Source organism: Suricata suricatta, chromosome 8, assembly GCF_006229205.1.
Source record: "Suricata suricatta isolate VVHF042 chromosome 8, meerkat_22Aug2017_6uvM2_HiC, whole genome shotgun sequence".
In the NCBI taxonomy this organism is placed as follows: Eukaryota; Metazoa; Chordata; class Mammalia; order Carnivora; family Herpestidae; genus Suricata; species Suricata suricatta.
Genome location: NC_043707.1, coordinates 42,647,435 through 42,668,908, shown reverse-complemented (window position 1 = coordinate 42,668,908; position 21,474 = coordinate 42,647,435). Strand labels below are relative to the sequence as shown.

The 21,474-nt window shown below is 42.7% G+C and overlaps 1 protein-coding gene across 19 annotated transcripts in view; it reads left to right on the top strand.

Annotated features, from left to right (window-relative positions):
* LOC115299509 (myomegalin-like) overlaps positions 1–21,474 on the top strand; it is a 180,838-nt gene that overhangs the window by 119,094 nt on the left and 40,270 nt on the right. For 12 of the 19 annotated variants that reach the window (XM_029948898.1, XM_029948897.1, XM_029948902.1 and 9 more), the window contains 7 exons: positions 1,953–2,120; positions 2,271–2,352; positions 3,986–4,077; positions 6,805–6,960; positions 7,230–7,367; positions 8,374–8,486; positions 10,003–10,130. In XM_029948898.1, the coding sequence (XP_029804758.1) occupies positions 1,953–2,120; positions 2,271–2,352; positions 3,986–4,077; positions 6,805–6,960; positions 7,230–7,367; positions 8,374–8,486; positions 10,003–10,130 (877 nt within the window). The remainder of the gene's footprint in view (positions 1–1,952; positions 2,121–2,270; positions 2,353–3,985; positions 4,078–6,804; positions 6,961–7,229; positions 7,368–8,373; positions 8,487–10,002; positions 10,131–21,474) is intronic. The other 7 variants (XM_029948905.1, XM_029948904.1, XM_029948899.1 and 4 more) reach the window with 1 other exon arrangement.

Here is a 21,474-nt window from a genome sequence, read left to right as displayed (position 1 = left end):
CAGCTCTACTAGACAGAGAAGTCCACGCCAGGTATATCAGACATATGATCCAAGAGATCTTGTGTGTTGTTTATTGCGGGGGACCAGCCCACGCACCCCAGGTGAAAGGTCCCGAGTAGGGGATTGGTGTCGGCGGGAAAGAAGACAGACAACGACAGACAAGACAGACAACCAGACAAGACAATCAAAGCCACGTTTTACTAAGATAGCCAGGGTCTTATATACCATGGGTGATTACATCCTTTCTTTAACTGTTACATAGTTCAAGGTCCCTGAAGTAAAGACATGCTCTGGAAAGGGTCATTCATACCAGGACCGTAGTAAATAACAGGAACAATCTAGTCATTACAAGAGAGGGATTCCCTAATAATAGTCTGGCTCCAAGCGGAAGATGAGCCTGAAGAATTCTATGAGGAGATGTACGTTTCTTAAGGCCCTTCATCAGTTATTCAGGGTAAGATGCTCATCCATTAACAAGCAAATCTTGGGCAGACAAAGTAAGGGAAGGCTGGTGTTACTGATTGACCCAAGTTGATTCAAACCCTAAAAGTATATGTCTCTTTGCAAAGCAACGAGAGAATCATAGGCAGGATGAACAGAAGCCTCATGTGTGCTCTGCGGGAGGGTTTTTGGCCTCCTGGGCCCCAACACTTATTAGTTTCTTTCCCATAACAATTTCTGTAGATCTTCATTAATAATGTGATGTTACATCAGATGGTTATGTCCGAATCCCTAACGGACCCAAATCTTACTAAAAATGTAAAGTTACTCTTTGATTTCTCTTAGAAGTTATGAGCAGCGCTCTGCTGCTGCTTTAAAGCAGTAGTGACCATCCCAGAGGCAGTCGGTGCCGAGACAGCCAACATAGTCCCGATTCATCACCTGATAGCCCCCGGTGATTTTAGTTTTGGTTTATTATTTCCAGATCTTCTGATTAAATGCAGACTTTTAATGTGGTAAAGGTCACAAACAATGTTCTAGATCTTCCTTATTGTGCCATCATCTGTCTTAGAAAACTGGGATTTGAGATTAAATAAACCTGGGTTTGGCAGTTTTGAGGTTCAGGTTCTCTGGATTGTATGCTCTGATAAAAGTGTTTCCATATAATTGAATCACTCAGTAAATACATGTTGAGTGCCTACTATGTGCCGGACACTGTTCTGGTTGCTTGTGACTCAGTGTTGAAGGAAATGTAGACCCTGCACTTAGGAAACATACATCCGGCTGGGAAAGAGAGTAAACAGATACCTCAGATAACGGCAAGTGGGTTCTAAAAACCTCAACAGGATGAGGAGAATCGGGAGAAGAGAAAGGATCACTGTTTAAAAAAAGTTTTTTTTTTTTACATGTATTTTTTTTGTGTGTGAGACAAAATGAGATGGAGTGTGAGCAGGGGAGGGGCAGAGAGAGGAGACACAGAATCCGAAGCAGGCTCCAGGCTCTGAGCCTGACGCAGGGCTTGAACCCACAAACCATGAGATCATGACCTAAGCCTAAGATGGATACTTAACCAACCGGGCCACCCAGGCGCCCCAAAAGATCACTGTTGTCGATAGGATATGCAGAGGAGACCAGTCGGATGGATAAGGGAGCATTAGGCAAAGATGTGAAGGGAGCAAACCAAACAAACATTTGGGTAAAGGACATCCAGGCCCAAGGCACCTGTGTCCCCAAGTAAAGGACGTCTGCTCTCCCACTTTACCCCAGAGTCTTCACACCTTAGCCTGATCGAGTTCTGACAGAGCCTGTTTCAGATTGTGTTATCTGTAATAGATGACTTAAATTCAGGTTTTCCAGTGTTCAACTGCGTTTTACACTGTAAACTGAAAGCAAGACTATTTCGAGGGGCCCTGCTGGCTTTTCATAAACAATTGACTTGTAACGAATAACGTCAGAAGGTGAATTTTGTTTTATAGAGCATCCATCTAACGGTCTGTGCCGTTTCCTTACAGGCCTCTGCAGAGAAGATGGTACAAGCCCTAATGGAAAGAAATTCAGAATTGCAGGCCCTGCGCCAATATTTAGGAGGGAAAGACTTCATGGCGTCCCAAGCACTGGTCTCCAACCAACCCACTGAAGTTACTTCCGGCAGCCCCCGTCTTGGAGACCAGACTGATCAGGTAAGAGTTACGGACTTGTGGAGATGTTCATGCCCTTTTATTTTCATGTGCGAGGCATACGTTTGACCATTTTAATACCATTCCAAGTCCTTGTCGTTGTGATCATGGTTCCCGCACTTTCCTAAATCCCCTGACTCTTCCCATTTTCAGGGTTCCGTGCATGTACCCTCCAAGGATGACAGCGTTTCATTGACTGCCAAAGGGGAAGCCAGTGTAGCCAGGTCCTCATTAGGTAAGTATCAAATTTAATTTCACTAAGGAACCTTGTATCTTTTCTTCCTGTAACTCTGTTAATAAGTGTGGCGAAGACTCTCTTCCTACCTTAATGGAAAAAAGTAAGTCTAGATTTCCCTAAAAGGCTACAGACATGTCTATTTAGAAAGAGCTGACCTTACCTTATGTTGAATTGAGACTGTTGCTCTGGGTACACAGTTCGGCCCAGGGAAACTGCATCCTGATTGTCCTTTTCAGATAGTTTTGCAGAGATTTGGAAATGCCGGAAGTAGTGTTTCCAAACCTACACGGCTGTAAACCTACACGCAGGGCTCAAACCCACAAACCACAAGATCATACATAACCTGAGCCGAAGCTGGGTACTCAACCGGCTGAGCCACCCAGGCGCCCCTGCATTCTCTAATTCCAATTGAACAACACAGGTTTTTTTCTTTGGCTTATTTTGTATTTGTATCTGCTGTTTGTTTGTTTGCTTTTTGACATTGAAAATCCTGCTTACTGAGGTGCCTGGGTGGCTCAGTCAGTTGAGCGTCCAGCTTCAGCTCAGGTCATGATCTCACAGTTCGTGGGTTCGAGCCCCGTACCAGGCTCTGTGCTGACAGCTCAGAGCCTGGACCCTGCTTCGGATTCTGTGTCTCCCTCTCTCTCTGCCCCTCCCCTGCTCGTGCTGTCTCTCTCTATCTCTAAAAAAAATAAATTAAAAAACATTAAAAAAATTTTTTTAATACTCTAAAAAAAAGAAAGAAAAACCTGCTTACCTATAACATCAGTATACTTACACATTCATACAATACATAAAATGGGTTTCACCATTGCTACACGGATGCAACTATCAAGAAAAATATCATTAAATAACGTTGAAGGTTTCTTTTTATTGTTTAATCCTTAGACGATTTCCCACTGAGGGTATACAGTTAGAATAGTGAGTTCAAAAAAGTATTTGGATTAATTTTTACCTTTCTGGGTGCTTATTTTATCTATTTGTTACACAGGTTCGTTTATTAATATGCGGTTTCAGGTTTTTTCCTCCCGATTGTTATTGCACTAACTTTACACATTAAAAATAAAACATTAACGTGGTTCAAAACTCAAATATATAGAAAAGTGTGCTCAGAAGCCCCATCTACTTCCCTGACATTTCTCTCCTGTTGTCACCCCTCCCTTGAAGGCAACTGACTTCATTTCTGGGTTATCCTTCCCTAGGTTTCTTTTTGCAAAGTAAGAGAGCAGTCCTGTGTCTCTGTGGGATGTGTATGTGTGTGTTCTTGCTGTCCCCTTTCCTAATGTAAAACGTACTGCACTAGATGTGTTCTTTTGTGCCTACCCTGTCTTACGTAATCGCGTGTCTTAGACATTATTCCATACCCGTTCATAAAGATTTTCCTCATTCTTTCTTACGGTTGATGATAGTACTTCATAGCATGGATATACCGTGGTTTATTTAGTCTTCTGTGGATGGACTGCAGTATTTTGCTGTTACAAATAATGCTGCAAAGAACACCCTGTACACATACTGTTGTTACTGCTGTTGTTAGATTGTGTATTCAGAGTCAGTTCCGCAGAAGCAAAGCAGCAGAGGCCCTGTGAGGTACAGTGATTGAAGCTAGTGCTGTGTGTTCACTCCCTCCCAGGGGACTTGGACGCAGTGGCGGGGCTGGAGAAAGAGCTGAGCACCGCCAAGGAGGAGCTCGGGCTCCTGGCTAAAAAGGAAAGAGAAAGCCGGGTGAGTTTTCTCAGTGAGCCTCATTTCTGAATTCCTGTTATTTTCTTTCAAGATAGTTTCTATTTAAAAGACTACAGTTGTCCAAGTATAATCCCTCGGTCCAAAAGCAAAGTAAGACTGTTCTTGAGAAAACCAGAAATCACTTTATATACATATTTTCTCAAAACATGCTCTTATTTTTATACACGGAGACCATTAAACTTTTAAGTGCTGAAAAGAAAAGACTGCTCTCCCTGCCTGTCACTAACTGGAATGTTTGTAAAGAACGTGTGAAAAAGTGAAATCCTGTATAACTGCTGCTTGGAATTTTGATGTTAGAGCCACAAAATTAGTTTTAAAATCATGGAACCAAAGACTTTGGGGAGTGATCGATAATGTTTATTGACTACTTGCTGTGTGTGGTGCATACAGTGCCCCGAACGGGTACGTAAATTAGCACTAACGCTTATGACTGCGGACTGAGTGGTAGTGACCCTGTTTTATAGATGAAGCTGAAACACTGATTGCTTTTTTTTTTTTTTTTTTTAACATGGAGTTGGGAAATGGCCCTGTAACTAATAAGACATCCTGAAGCTAAGATTTAAATTGAGGTCTTTTGTGACTCAAAGTACTTGGCTAAGAAGTCATGACTTGGAGCAGTTAATTTTCCCATGCTTAGGCCCTATTTCTAGCAAGAGTTTTCATGAACTTTCTTAAAAGGCCTCCCAGCCTTACAGAAGAACCCCTTCTCTTTCTGCTCCCCGTAGAGCCCTGCGAAGGTCCAGCTGTGATCTGGAAGAGATATTAGGGCCTCGGTATAGAGTTACCAGCTAACACTGAGAGCATCTGTCTTGGAGGGTCAGCAGCGCCACGGGCCCCTAAATTACGCTCACCTGGCTGGTCCGCATTGGGTGTATTCCCCCTCTTTGCCAGAGTTAGATCTGTGATCTAAAACCTGTATTCGCATTTGTGGTCAAGTTGTCTTATTGTACCTCTTCATTTCTCTTCTCATAACTATATTTCTGCTTAGAGCCAGACTCCTGTTACATGACTCCAGTTTTGAGGATATGAAATTATATGGCATTTAACAAATAACAGTTCTCAAAATCCTCTCCTTTTGGGGGGGGGTCTACCATAGCCATTATCTGATTATTCACGTCAGATATTTCAGTTCAGTTTCCACGTGCCGTTCCTGTTTTTCCCATATATCCTCAGTTCAGTGTAATGTTACTTTTTGGTTCTATACTTTTTGGTTATGTACCAAAAGCCACGTCGATTTTCCTGAATTTTTAAACATACCCCCTACTGTCTTGAAACAGTACTAGCACTGGTAAAATAATTAACATTCACTGATTGCCTGCCACTCACTTTTAAATCCATTTTCTCTATTCTCACATAGCCCTGAAAAAATAGGTATTTTTCCCCCATTTTTTACAATTGAAATCAAAGCTCAGTTCAAATGCCTTGTAGGAAGATTTTGCCAAGATTTAAAGCCCATGTGTGCCTCTCTGCAGACCTTTGTCGTGCTGCAGTGATGTAGCTTCCTCACGTTTGACTTTCTCTTCTATGGAGCAAATACCCATCTATATGATATTAGGGGCATCTGATGAGGGCTCTCTTTTTTTCATCCCCAAGATCTGATCAAACTGAGAAATAAAGTAGTGGCACATCATTTGTTATTTTACCAACTGCATTACAGATAAAGGCTTAGGTAGAGAACTTAATGCAGGAACCAAGAGGCCTGCTAGCCAACCCCCAGAACTGGGTAGACCAACAGCGGGCCTGCCCTTGGAGAAGCAGTGGCAAACACAGGCTTCCTGCAGCCAGGCGCCTCCCCAGAAGAAGACCGGTGGAGCTAAGTCAAGCATGCCTGGCTTATTCTTCCCCAGTGCGCCTGCCCGGGGCTGAGTGAAGGAGTGGAGAAAAGTCAGGAGTTACGCTGACCGGGTCCTTCCTCATGCAGGCAAATGTGAGAAGCATTTGTTCCCAACATGCCACAGTAGCCCAGGACATCAGTGACTTTGTGTGGTTCCAGATCATGAGCCCACTTAGTGAACTGTCCATGTTGATGGAATTAGAAGTAAACTTTTAAAGTAACCTCCACACCCATAGGACTTGAACTCACAACCCCAAGATCAGGAGTCATGTGCTCTACCAGTTGAGCCAGCCAGGCGCCCCTATACCTATGTTTACATCTCAACATAGTTCCTTAAAATGCTTACTTACAAGTCACTTGCCATCACCAGGAAGGATGTACGGGTGTAATGAAAGGTGTTTCAGCCTCGTGTGCTGAGTCTGCTTCCTGGAGTCCGCTTCCTCGCTCCGTGAGACTTGGACCAGGTTCCTTAATTTCTCTGGGCCTCATTCCCCTCGTATGTAAATTGGGGAAGAGAAGACCAGTGTATCCTGGAGGGTGTTGGGAGGATTTACTCATCTACTAATGGTGGCCTATTTTTTTACGCGACATAATAAACTCCTTAGCTAAACAAATTTGATGCTTTATAGTGCCAACTAAAGTAGAGTCCATCGTTAAAACTGCCATCCCTGCTTCCCATAAAACACACCTCGGTACCACACTCTGTGATTTATTGACCGGACCCAGCAGAGGACTCTTCATCCTCTAGCTTTTACCTGCATTACTGGCTGATAGTGAGATCACATGGAAAACCTTCGCCTTTGTGTTAAAATGTAAATGTGACAGAAACGGTCTCCTCTACGCGCTCACTGCAGGATTCCTTCTCTCCGCAGATGGAACTTTCTGCACTGCAGTCCATGGTGGCCGCGCAAGAGGAGGAGCTGCAGGTGCAGGCCGCTGACCTGGAGTCCCTGACCAGGAACATACAGATCAAAGAAGACCTCATAAAGGTCTTTCAAAGCCTTTTACGTGACTACAGCTCAGAACATGTAGGGTACCTTCAGACGTTCGGATACTTGAAGCCAGTGCTTACTTCCTTTGTGCAGTTAGTTTGAGCCTCTTAGATATCACCGTATTCTCTTGGACTTCTTTAGAGTGGCTGAAATCTCATAATGAATGTATTGTTACTTCTGTGTGACTTATCAGTAATCCACTTGAAAACAGAGCAGACTATTTCAGGGACATTGGCTCCTTGGCTCCTCTGCTAAATAGCATTCTTATTACTAGGTTTGTTTTGTTTGGTTTGGTTTACTTTTAGGACCTGCAAATGCAACTGGTTGATCCCGAAGACATACCAGCTATGGAACGCCTGACCCAAGAAGTCTTACTACTTCGGGAAAAAGTTGCTTCAGTAGAATCACAGAGTCAGGAAACTTCAGGAAATCGAAGACAACAAGTAAGTTATTGGATATAAACCTTGCTGGATGTTGATGTTGATGGGATTGCGTAGAGAATCTGTGCTCTCAAGTTTCCTGCGCTGATCGGTAGCAGCAACAGCGGCCCCTGATGTTTGTAGCTCCTTGGCAGCTACCACCCCATATCAGACCTCTCTTCCGTGCCAGGCTTTTTAAGAAGACCTCCTTGCCTGTACTCCTTGTCTCTGTTCTCTGTCTCACTAACTACTCATTTCACTCCAGTCCTAGCTTGTAACTGGAGCAGTTCACCTGCACAGACCTCTGCTGGTCGTACACTATCTTCCGTACAGCACTTTCTAATGTTTTATTTATTTTTGAGAGAGAGAGAGAGAGACAGTGTGAGCAGGGGAGGGTCAGAGAGAGAGGGAGACACAGAATCCGAAGCAGGCTCCAGGCTCTGAGCTTTCAGCACAGAGCCTGACGTGGGACTCATACCTGCAAACTGCAAGATCATGACCTGAGCTGAGGCCGGACACTCAACTGGCTGAGCCACTCAGGCGCACTTTCTGTAGCTCACTGTGACACATGCATGTGACTGACGGTGTCTCCTCCACCCACTAGATAGTAAGCTTATGCCTAGAACAGAGCCTGGCATGGAGAAGGTGCTCAATAAATATTTATTGAATTTTATTCATTCATTTATTGAATGAAAAATACCAGTAAGTCCTACTGTGTGTCTCCTTCTGACCCTCCCTCTCTTTTCCCTCCCACTCTCTTCTCTTAACCTCTTTCCTGTGCTTGTGGCTTCTGTCTCCTCTCTCTTCTTTTCCTCCCATGTTTGAAATCTGCCCTATGGAGTTTTAAAGATTAAAAATAGACAATGGACATTGATTTGAAAACTGTAAAATGCAATAGAAAGTTTAGGTACATAGTTGGTGAGCTTTAGTGGTCATAGCGCATGCTAGCACGTTGTTTTGGCTGCTCTCTCAGGATTCACTGTGGCCCTGTGTCTCCTGTCTCCATTTGCCTGTTGCCTCTTTTCCTCAGTTGCTGCTGATGCTCGAAGGGCTGGTAGATGAACGGAGTCGGCTGAATGAGGCTTTGCAAGCAGAGAGACAGCTCTATAGCAGTCTGGTGAAGTTCCACGCGCATCCAGAGAGGTAAGAGAGGGGCGGCAGTATTTATCCTTCTGTTCGTCTTTAGGCGCAGATGCTTATGATCTCGAAGCAGGAAGAAAAAGAAGCAAAGACACTTACTAGCCCTACTCAGTTTGTCATTTGCTGTGGAGATGGCCCTGAGCCTCGTGTTTAAGTTTCAAGTAGCTATTTTATGTAGCTACACAGTGATCAAATGAGAAGACTTGTCAGAGGTCTAAAATAATGCCTTGCTTATAGTCAACAGTCAATGTATTTTCCTTTCTTTCCTCTGCTCCATGTCCTGGCAAGGGCTGTTCTATTCCAAGAGTAAGGATATAAAGGATATTGATACACACTGAGTTTCATTGAAGAAAATACACTTACCATGATGGCCAGCATCAAACCAGGGTCTCTGCTAGCCATCATGATGAGTATGTTTGCTTGTATCTCTTGATTTTTGGTCATGTATATTACAGCATTCTGGTTCATTTCCTATTCCCATATTTTTTTTGTCATTTTGCCTTTGCCCCTCACCCCTTTTCTCTTTTCCTAATTTTTTTCTTTTACTTCTCAGTTTCTTCCAGTTTGGTATTCAATTTAAACATTTTTTTCTTTTTACTTGAAGAAAATGAAAGCAGGAGAGAGGTATGATTGGACAACTTGATTGTATTACCTTTTTTTTTTAACTCTTTTTTTAATGTTTATTCAAGAGAGAGAGAGAGAGGGAGAGAGACAAAGTGCAAGCAGGGGAAGGGCAGAGAGAGAGGGAGACAGAATCTGAAGCAGCTCCAGGCTCTGAGCTGTCAGCACAGAGGCCGATGCAGGGCTCGAACTCACATAGCTGTGAGATCATGTCCTGAGCGGAAGTCAGACACTTAACCGATCGAGCCACCCAGGTGCCCCAAGAGAAGATCTATCTTTAATAGCAGTCCTATTTGGCTCAGTATTGCTTCCGTTTGCATTTAGTTTTTCCTAGGTTTTGTTTTTTCAGAAACTAACACTCTTAGTCAAAAAGTGAAATTTCTTGGGGCACCTGGGTGGCTCAGTTGGTTACGTGTCCGACTTCAGCTCAGATCATGATCTCGCAGTTCATGAGTTTGAGCCCTACATCAGGCTCTGTGCTGACTAGCCCAGAGCCTGGAGCCTGATTGGGATTCTGTGTCTCCCTCTCTCTGCCCCTCCCCCACTTGCTCTCTGTCTCTGTCTCTGTCTCTCTGTCTCTCTCTAAAATAAACATTTAAAAATTTTTTAAGTGAAATTTCGCTTATGTTGACTATGGAGGTGTGAGCTAAGTCTTAGGAGCTATAGTTTTATGTGACATTGGCCCAGACTCTAACACAATGGGGTAAGCTTTAAAGACAGGGGCAGGCCTTGCTAATCTGTCAGCAGTGAACAGTAACGGTACTGAAACAAAGACTGTGTTCATTTGTCGTATCCTGGAAGCATCCTTGAGAAAGCCTGTTGACTCTTTGGAAGTACATGTAGCCTCATTACAGTTGATGGCTAATCGATTTTCCTTCCATGTGGCATGTTTACTCAGCTCTGAGAGAGACCGCACTCTGCAGGTGGAACTAGACGGGGTCCAGGTGATACGCGGTCGGCTAGAAGAAGTTCTTGGAAGAAGCCTGGAGCACTTAAGCAGGCTGGAGACCCTGGCCGCCATTGGAGGTGGGGAACTGGAAAGTGTGCGAGTTCGTCACAAGCGTGCCTTCTGAGCACTGGCGGGTCAGGCTGCAGCCCAGGATGGAAAGCCTTGTTTGCACTAACCCCAGGGCCTTGTGTGACTCTGGCAGGGGTCCGTGGTGACTTGCTAACGATAGAAGTGCTGCAAGTAGCATCCCGCTGCGCAGTGAAGCTCCTTAGTGTCCCTGTTGGGCGCCGTGCAGATCTGTCTCTGAGTGGAATGGTGGAGGTTACAAGTGACTGTACACCTTTCAGATCATTCCATTTCAGTTTTCCCCCATATTCACTCTTTTCCCGGCCCCCCCCCTCGTTCCCTCATCTCTCTCCGTGGGCCAATAAAGTTTATTCCTCCCCTGCTCTCACCACCCATTCCGTATGTACCATATCCTGTCATAAATGCATGCATGTGTATTATTTTTGCCATTCAATCAACTCCTACTCTTTGAATGAGAGAACTTTTCTAATCAAATAAAAGTTTCAAGATGAAAGAGAGAGAGAGATAAAATGTCCATAAGAATGACTTTGCAAAAGTGGTATAACCCTTATCGGAAGGTAATCACAGCCAAGTCTGGCCATAGCAGTCTGTAGGTTCTAGACAGTGAGGTGAGGTCAAGAGCAGAGCAAAGGCCATTCACGTGCTTACGGTAAACCTTTTCCTCTGATACTGTCTCAGAGTTGATATTGAATATTGATAGTGAAATTAGGTTAGGTGCAGATGAAATTACACCAGTGTTTTTCTTTAACAAGGGTGCACTGTTCAGTCAGACGTTACCTCGGTAAGAATGCTTCCCGTGTCTTTCAGAGTCACGATTCTTTATGTAAAAAGATAATTTCAAATGTACTGTTCCCCTCTAAATTTAGCATCTCATTAGCGTATTGCAGCCACAGGAAAGCATGGCTTACGTTTTAATCTAATTATTTGATAGCAGCACTAGATGGAACCCTACGTTTTTCATCTTTTAGTGCTTCTACTTTACTCTGAATTAAAATAAGTAATAAACTTGGAGTGTTTGAACAGGAAGAAGAAAGTCACAGATCTGGGTTCCTGGGTTTTGGTCATTGCCTCAGTGCTTTCTTGCGGTAGCAGGAGACGTGTAAATGAAGGTCCCCTCACATTGTCCTTCTCCTGTCTTAAATGTCACGGGTACAACAACCAGGATCACTTTGGAGCTTTGTGGGTTCAGCACCCTGAAGTTTTGTATTTCTGCTGGTTGGAAGTTTCCTGGGTTAGAAGCTGAGGTTTCAGTTTTTAAACATGGAATTTGGGGAACAGGGACTGGAGGCTTTCCAGCATCATAAACCTGGCCGAGTCCTCCTCCTCAGCTAGGGGGCGCACAGTGAGTTTTCTGTTTTCCCTCCATTTTTTACATGACACTTGTCTTTCCTTCACATTCCTGTGTTGGCATGGGTTGCCCTGCATTCTAAATTCCGTCCAACTTTCTGTAACCTTAGCCATGCCTGTTAACGACAGAGCATCAGTCAAACCAAAGTGGACCAGGAAGAAAATGTTCTCCTAGAGAAACACCCTGAGATTTTCTGCTTAAGTATTTTACAAAAGATTGACAGCCATAAGCCTTCCTCTTAATGGAAATGCTTTTCAGTTTTAATGGCCTTTGGGGTGAGGGGTCGTTTAAGGAAGGAGATACAAGTGTCAGAAGAACCATCCACTTTTTTTATTTAAAAAAAAAAATTTAGTGCTTATTTTTGAGAGAGGGAGAGAGACGCAGCTCTGAGCTGTCAGCACAGAGCCTGACCTGGTGGGGCTCCAGCTCACAGACTGTGAGATCATGACCTGAGCTGGTCAGACGCTTAACCAACTGAGCCCCCCAGGCGCCCTGCAATATCCACTTTCTTAGTCTTCTAATCTTTAGGGACCCTTTCCTGAACAAAGCTTTATGTCGTTTTCCAGAAGTAAAGAGAGGGTAATCGAACTTACAGAAACTTCAGGCTATCAAAGACTAGTCTGTCATACGATTACAAGGCATTTAAAGAAGTGGGGTTTTTTTTTTCTTAATTTTGCTAACAGACCAAGGAAACTTTCAAATGTCCTGTTAAGATTCAAACATGGGTGATTTGGGGGTTCTAATGGCTCATAGTGATTACATAGTGATTATTTCTGATAATTTCTACCCCTGCTTCTGTCATCCTCCAAGAGTAGAAATTTCCCCTCGTATCCTGAACTGTTACTAAGTGTTAGAAATGTTAAGGTCGCTGGATGGATAATGAGAAACCCAACTTCCTACTGAAAAATTATTCTCATAGATTGGGGGGGAGTAAGTGAATTCCAGCCTTCATTTGGGCCCCAAAGAGACAAACTAGTGTTATAGTTACTCACCTTTTTTTTTTTTTAATGTTTTATTTATTTTTGAGACACAGCATGAGCAGAAGGGGCAGAGAGAGAGGGAGACACAGAATCGGAAGCAGGCTCCAGGCTCTGAGCTGTCAGCACAGAGCCCGACGCAGGGCTTGAACCCACAAACGTGAGATCGTGACCTGAGCCGAAGTTGGAGGCTTAACCAACAGCCACCCAGGCGCCCCATTACTCACCTTTAATATTGGTCCTTGGGGAGCGTTTTAGAAAATTAAGTGATTTTGAGGAAAGGATAAATTAAGAGGTTGATTTTGATACCATAGATATGGCTAAGATCTAATGTCCTGGAATGAGGCTCACAAACAGTGCTGAGCTTGCTAGTCTAACAATTTGTGTGATAATTTGGCATCTTATTAGAGAACTCGACTGTGAAGAATTTTGTTGTATAACCCACAGACAGATGATGCTGTGATTGGCCACATCATTCATATTATTTTATTAAGTGTGATACAAAATGATTTCCATTCTCTCTTCAGGAGTACAGACCCTTTATCTTACTGGATTATACTACCTTTGTAGTTTCTGTTACCTTTTCCACATTACAATAATTTAAAATTTTTTCTTTTTTTTTAAATTTTTTTAACAGTTTTTATTTAGTTTTGAGAGACAGAGAGAGACAGCATGAGCAGGGGAGAGTCAGAGAGAGAGGGAGACACAGAATCCGAAGCAGGCTCCAGGCTCTGAGCTAGCTGTCAGCACAGAGCCCAACATGGGGCTCAAACCCACGAACTGTGAGATCATGACCTGAGCCGAAGCCGGAAGCTGCATGCTTAACCAACTGAGCCACCCAGGCGCCCCTAATTTAAAATTTTTTTGAGAGAGCACGCACGAGCAGAGGAGAGGGGCAGAGAGAGAGGATCTTCAGGCTTCATGCTCAGCACAGAGCCCAATGCAGGGCTTGATCTCACAGCTGTGAGATTATGACCTGAGCTGAAATCAAGAGTCAGAAGCTTAATGGAGCCACCTAGGTGCCCCAGCATTACAAAATGTCATGTGCTTGTAGAACCTTGTGCTTGAATTAAAAAAAAAAGATCTTGAGAGAAAAATGGATGAATTCCATCCAAGCCATGCTTAATTGGAAGCACAGAACTTAAATTGAGTAAAATCCATATGGATAGATTTGGGTTTTCTTACATTTTGTTTTTGAATAATAGATATGCAAAGTAAGGATGGTGAGAGGTCAGGGTAGATGAAGTCTATAATTCTTACAGCTGTAGAGTTGAAAAGGACCTCTAAGATTTACTTAATGAGTGAAATGAGAATCCTTTTTTTTTTTTTAATTTATTTTTGATACAGAGAGAGACAGAGCACGAGAGGGGGATGGGCAGAGAGAGGAGACACAGAACCGGAAGCAGGCTCCAGGCTCTGAGCTAGCTGTCAGCACAGAGCCTGACGCGGGGCTCGAACCCACAAATGTGAGATCTGACCTGAGCCGAAGTCGGAGGCTTAACCGACTGAGCCACCCAGGCGTCCCGAGAATCCTTTTGATAGATACTTCCCTTAAATTCTTTTCTGTTGCAAGTTTGTATTGTTGAAGTCTATTGACAGTGTTGTAGAAGTCAGTGTTTTTCTGTTTTCTTCTTAGCTGTTTGTGTAAGTTACCGTTTTGAAAAGGCACCACCGGGCCATTTTAATATTGTCAGCCTTTTGCTTTGATAGACGTGTGCTTATCCTTAATCCTACCCACCCTCTCCCACACCCCCTTCTCTTCGCTCATGTGGACGGCAGCGGTGGTTTTGGTGCTTCTACTTCCTTATTCCTATTTCGAAAAGATTTGTCAAGGTCTTTATGAATGGTACGAGACCTATAAAGATCAAGAAAACCATGCCCTGTACAGGATATTCGATCTTAGCCACACACATTTTCCTAGGAAGTTCTTGAGTATATTGTGTTTGCACAGCTTACACCAGTGACCCCTGGGCCAGGCGCACATAAAAAAGGCCTTTCACTTTTCTGCTAATTTATGCTGATTTTTATCTGGTCCAGGGTAGTTTGGCTTTAGATTCAAAACAGTTCAAGAAAATTGGTGTTAGTTCTGTCTCTCTTCCAGTTGAATTGAGGGTCCTCTGATTAGGGAAAGGAGAAGCAGGTCAGACTATTCCAAAAATCACTCCTTTCACTGAGGAATAGCAGTTGACCTACCTACAGTCACTTCCCTTTAGAGGGAGCAATTATCCAGTACTTCTGCTTTCCTTGAGCTAGTGTTAGAAAACTCTAGTTCCTGTCTGGTTAGGATAAAGTTATTGTTTTGTTTTTTCTGGTTTCATCGCCTTCTTATATGAAAAATTTCCTAGGATCTTCACATTTGATGTTCCTGCAAAACTCAAGTTGCCTCTTCAATTAGGGCCTCAGTAGTAATTCTCCAGGCCTGCAGCCAGTTTCCTGGAGGAAAAGGTGACAAACTTCCTAGGAAGCTAGAACAAAATATTAGAAACCCATGCCCTTAAAGTCCTCTGTCCATTTTACCTTGTAGAAATGGTACTAGAGGTAGAATAAATGAAATTCGCTTTCTTTTTCAGATACTAACATCCTGTTAAATACAAACATCTAGAGTATTTCTCTCTTTTCTCTTCAAGTTAAAACTTAGCTTTTCTTCTCCCTTTGGTAGTAAAGAACCATTTTTCTTGCAGAAAGAGAAGCCAGGAATATGGAACTTACATGAGCCAACCTGGTAATAAAAAAATCAAAGGAATGAGTCAACAGGACAATATATCAGGGTGATTTCTGTAGGATCATAGTTTCTCAGTCTGAAAACATTTGGAATATGGATTTAAGAAACCCTCTCACTAGACATTTAGAGTAATAACTCTGTTAAATTCATTATAATTAGAAAACATACTGCTTTTAAGTAGTCTGAGCATTGATAAAAGGTAAGTCCTCAACTTCCTTCTATATAATTACATGAGCCAGGATAAGTTTCGCAAATAGAATTTTGCCTGTAATTTGCTTCTAGTAGAAGACAGGAAGGGGTAGGGAAACATAACATGCAGAGCAGACAATAGTAATTTTACCAGGTTTCAAAAAAGAATGATTAAACTTAAAAAGTGACGTACTAATTTCTTTTTGCATTACTCTCCTTTATGTTGTTTAAAGTCAAATTCCAGAAATAAAAGTTTTTATTTATCATACCGTTTTCCTTTTGCTAAAGCTGTAATGATAATATAGAAAGTTCAGTGAGAAAATGTTTGCTGGGAAATAGTGTGAGGAGTAGGGGTGGTAAGTAGATGGGCCAGACGGGCTTCCGTGTTCCCTCTAGAGCCTCCTGTTGCCCAGCACATGCGTGCGGCTTTGCGCTTGGTCCAGAGCATGAGTAAGTAGTGCTTACCCTTTGCAGTTAACAAAATCATTGCTCTGAAATACCAGCCTCTCAGTCTGTAAACCTTAGAGACGTGTGTGTACAAATATATTTTATAAATCATCGATTTCCATCTGTTTCCGTGAAGTATTCAGTTTGATAATAAAAGCAGGTTTACTTTGGTCACTTAAAATTTTGATCCTAGGGCTGTCGAGAAAAACTGAAGTGATCTCATAACAATTTAAATGAAGAAGGAAGTGACATGTTAAATGATCCAAAAACTACTATCTACAGAATGATCTACTATCTGGCAGTAGATTATTCACAGGACTGTTTTTTCACCAAAACAAGCTGTACGTTTTCCTCTGGAAGTTCCTTTATTCATGGCTCTGTGCTGTGTTCAACCATGTTAACATTTGTGCTGAAATGCAAAGTGTACCTTTTAAATACGTAAGTGTTAGAATTTAGCTGCTTCAGATGAGACACAGAAAACTGTTACTGACCCAATAAAAGTATCAAAGGCCAAACAGTCACTATTTGGATTCATTCTTGAAAAGATTTATAAGAAGTAGAGAAAGTTCATGTCTTTTTCTTTTTCTTTTTCTTTTTTTTTTTTTTTTGGTGGTGGTTGTTATTGCTTGTTTCCTCATAGGACAATCAGTCCACTGATTATTATGCTTAAGTTCCAACTCCAAGTTAAGGCTCTGGGGTCAGTGAATGCTTTTGTATGTAGTTGAAGGAAGGAAGAGGGAAAAGCCTGGTCTCTTCTCGGTCAAGGAAGCGACACTAAAGAAACAGCGTTACGCTCCCCCAGCAGTGTGAAATGAACTGCTTTACCTTCAAAACTCTTTCCTGTCTCCTTGCTGAAGGAGCACCAAGGAGGATGGAGACTTGAGTCCGTTGTGACGACGCTGGTGCTATTCCTACAGACATTCCAGGAAAAGCCCACTTCTTGTGTTCTTTGAGGGGCGGGGAAGAAAGAGGCCACGAGCAGGAAGAATTCCTTGACGTTACAGAATCTTTTAGGTCACTGGAAAATGCTTTCTCCATAAATTGCAGGCCAGAAAGTTGCTTGAGAGATGTTGTAGGTTGATACAGTGACAGATAACTACAGAGACGGGCTTGACCATAGACAGCAGTTTTCTTTTCTAGCTACTTCTGTTCCAAGATGGGATCCCAGATCTGTGTAGTCCAAGCATTTTACTTCTCAGCAGAAGCTTACGGAGGACTGTACGAACGCTTACGATTTTTTTATGGTTCAGAAGGGAATGGGTGCGGGCAAAATGGCAGGCTGACGGGAGACCGTTCTTGTCTGTCTCACAACATTGTAATAGTTAAGTCAGGGATATTGTCGCTGGCTCCTGATGTGAACAGGTGAGAGGACTCACAGCGAGCACAGGGCAGAGCGCCTAGGAGTGCAAGCGAGGAGGGGACCGCTGTGGGGTTGGCACCACATGCCCGCTCCTGGCCTATGGTCCTTGCTCCTTCCGTCCCCTTTCAAAATTAGATGTGACTCCCGCTGTGTTCTGAGTAACTATATGGGAAATATTCCTCCTTTTCTGTTGGTTGACTATAAATGGCTTAAAGAGGAAACAGTAATGACTATAGAGTAGAATTTGGGGGAAACCCAGTTTAGGTTCATTACTGAAGAACGAAAATAAAACTATATGACTTTTTCCTGAAGGCTCATTCATACATGATCGCGCTGTAAGGCAGTTATAAGGAAATAAGGATGAGTCCTATTTGTAAAAGACCTGTTCAAAAGAGTGCATCCTACTTTACTGACTGCTCTGCTTTTGCAACTCTCCTGTGAAGCAGAGAGACCCAAAGTAACACTGCAAACCTCCTATTGCAGGAAACAGAGGGAAGGAAGTGCAGATAGACTCCGTCAAGATCTTCCAGTTAATAATATTCGGTATAAAACTTCTCTCTACTGATTACCTTTAGGCTCTGGGACCACCTTGTTTTCAGCCCATGGATCCATTTCAGTGTACCAACAATAATATGAATGTTGTTTAAAGGCCGTATTTATTGGGTACACACCGTATGCCAAGCACTGCTCTAAGCACTTCGAAAGCAGCACATCCTCTGAGGTTCACTACAACTGTATGGAGTGAGGATCACTATTAACCCTAAGGAAGGAGTGAGGAGACAGTTACAGAAAGGTTATGACTTGCGTAAGCACATAACGAGGGACAGAGGCAGAAATCCAATCTAGCTAATCAGGCTCCAGTGTCCATGTTATTAATGATACCATTCTTGATTTACAAAGCTCCAGCAAAATTTCAGTTTTTGTTTCATGGTTAAAAGATGTATACAGGCATAACACTTAAATTTTCATTTGAGGATTTATAGTATTTTCGAGGTTTTATTCTAAGCACTTTATCAAGTCAGATAGCTGGTAGAAAATAATTTTGTAAGCCTAAAGGGGAGTTTTAGGTACCACAACCATTATATATGTGAAATAGAGAAATTGGCAATTTCTCAAATTTGAGAACCACCATCAAAGCCTCCAATTAAAAAAAAAGTTTAAAAAAATTTCTAGTCTAACATATAAAAGCTTAATCTAGAGATAAAACCTGGAGAAGAAAGTTAGATTTGAAGTGACAGACTCTTAGTTTTCAGAATATGTAAATTAATAAGCAGTATGTTCATGAATGAAAGGTATAGTACCTTTAAGTTAGAGATAGTAGGTAGGTAGGAGGAGGTTTGTTGCATTGTAAAAGCTTAGGAAAATGTATTCCCTCAAAAAAGAGAAGTTCTTTTATCATCGTTGACCAAGAAACGAAAACAAAACAAAGAAAGGTGTCTAGGGTAAACTTACAGGGCTCTGTGTAGGATAACATATTCCAATATTTTCCATAAAATTTTTTCAACTTTATTCTAGCCCTTCCCCCCCCACACACACACAAAGCTGTCAGCATTCTATTGAAATTGGTAAAAGGCTGAGCAACCATTGTAGGTCCCCCAAAGGAGCTAGAGTAGACTGAGCTAGCTAAAAATAAATAAGGAAAACACCTATGTAATGGAATTTGGGATGAGATAGGGGCATTCTTACTTCGTCTCCATTTAACTCTTGATGAAGTCAAAACTGTGGTATTCTGTCCCTGAATGAATTAAAGAGAGAAGATAACCTAAAAATGCAGATGTGGCATCAGAAAGGCCAGCAAAGGTAAGTGGAAGGTAGAAAGTATAAGATAAAAGCCTTTCAGACTCAGGATGGTCACTTTCTGGTTCTCCCCCCCCTTATTCCTGGAACCTAGCACTGGAGTCCCCCTGGGGTGTGGGGCAGCGTGGCCACACAGGCCACCAAGAATGATAAGGAGATGAGGACCCTGAACTCCTACAGCTGAGCTTTCTTCAACCACAGGATCACCAGCCCAAAGCTCAATGTGAAAACTTTTCTTAGTCCTTCATTGAGTGGGACATTCATTCTCTCTGCAGGGAAAAAATAAAAGATTCTGATCTCTACTGTGGTACAGGGAATATTTTCCAAAATAAGCATTATAATAAGATTCAGTAAGCATCCCAGATTCAGTGAGTCGCCAAAGCGTAGGGGGCATGTTCCTCTATCATATCATTGTGAATGATATGGTTCTGGGGCTGATTTGTAGTAGAAATCTCTGCTGTACACTGTCTCCCAGGAAATCTTTAAAAGTGCTGAGTGGTGGATATACCTCTTGTAGGCAGGACTTTATTGTACATGGTACAGGAACTTGGTCCAAAGTTAACCCAACATTCCTGAAATGAGTCATAAGATTAAGTTTTTAGGGCAATGTACTTACTACCTTTTAATACTTCATTGAGATTGGCCTGGGTCATTGCATCATTGCAAATACTCTGGCATGAACTTGCAGATGACAAGAGATGGAATGTAGGTGTGAACTGCACCTGCTCACCTTATCTGCAGAGAGGGTAGTGAATGGTCAGTATTCAGCTGAGCCTCTCATCCATGGAGGTCTGAGTTCAGAAACATGTTCTTTGGTCTTGGAGGAAGAAACAAAGATAAAGGTCTGATCTGTCACCAGAAGGAGTAGTGAATTGCCTTAGTCTGAAAGTCCAAAGACTTCTTGGTACAACTCTTGTCAGGACTAGCTGTGTGACCATGGACCAACCACCTTATCTCTTGGCCCAGGTTACTCAATGGTCAGAAGAGGAGTTTTAGTAGGTTGGTTGCAGAGGTTAGAACTAGATCTCAAACTTCTCTAACTAGGATAGGTTCTTTAGGACCTGTTCTACAGACCCAGGAAGTATTAGGGTAGATTTTCCTTGGTGTTACAATGAATTAGCCATAATGAAATCCTCCATTTTCAGAAGAAAAGAGTCCTGTGTGCCACAGGTCTTAATCTCAAATTGGATGGACAGTTTTATTGTGACAGAGGTGGAGAGGAAGAAATGCCCTAGCTCTATTCTGTCCAATATGGCAGCCATGAGTTGTTTGGCTAGTTGAATTTTAATTTAATTTTTTAAAAAAATTTTTATGTCTTTTATTTTGAGAGACAGAGACAGAGGGTGAGCCAGGGAGGGGCAGAGAGTGGGAGATACAGAATCTGAAGCAGGCTCCAGGCTCTGAGCTGTCAGCACAGAGCCCGATGTGGGGCTTGAACCCATGGACTGTGAGATAACTACCTGAGCCGAAGTCGGATGCTTGCCCATTTTAAATTACAATTGTAGTTCCTCAGTCGTGCTAGCCACTTTCCAAGGGCTCAGTAGTCATATGTATGTGCTGTCTTGGGCAGCACGTGCATAGAACTGCAGAAAGTTCTGTTGATAAACTGTCCAAGACCTTTGCTCAGACCACAAATTGCAACACTTGTCCCTTATCGCAAGGCGTAGATATTTGTGCCCTAGGGTGACAGGGTCCATCTTTAAGGAATAGAAGATTGTATTATGGGATGCCTGGATGGCTCTGTCGGTTGAGCATCCAACTCTTGATTTCAGCTCAGGTCATCATCTAAAGATTTGTGAGATTGTGCTCTGTGCTGACAACGTGGAGCCTGCTTGAGATTCATTCTCTCTCTCTCTCTCTCTCTCTCTCTCTCTCTCTCTCTCTCTCTCTCTCTCTGCCTCTCCCCCACTTGCTCTCTCTCTCTCTCAAAATAAATAAACTTTTAAAAAAGGAATGTATTAAAACCCACTTGGACAAAGAAGTATAAGAAACATTCAGGCAAAAGATGTTGGCATTGAACAAGAGTGAAAGAAGGAGGTTAAAGGAAGGAATTGGGAAACACCGAACTCATTCTGTGCCTTGAGGCTTGACTGGACCTGAGCTTCTGTAGGACACAAAGCCCCTAGAGCGGTGTTCCTCGGAGAGCTTGTCACCCCATGCACAACTGATCCCAGAGATGAAAAAGTATGAGAAAAGCAGGGCCCCTTTAATCCCGAGTAAATCTGAGACCCTCTGAGCACTCATTGGTGGGGAAAAGGTCAGTCATGTTGGGGCCACGTTTCAGAAGAGAAAGCCATCACATTGCCAGACTGGCAGGACAGAGACTGGTTCAGGCTTTCTGGAAATAGGCAAGAGGGGTGACCACTCTATCAGTCAGCTTGTCAGGTACAGGTCTGTGCTCTCAAAGCCAGAAAACGTTTTAAGGCTTAAGTTGTGTGTTAGTCCAATGCAATACTAATAGTGATTAACAATGAGAAGGCTTCTCGACAGATTT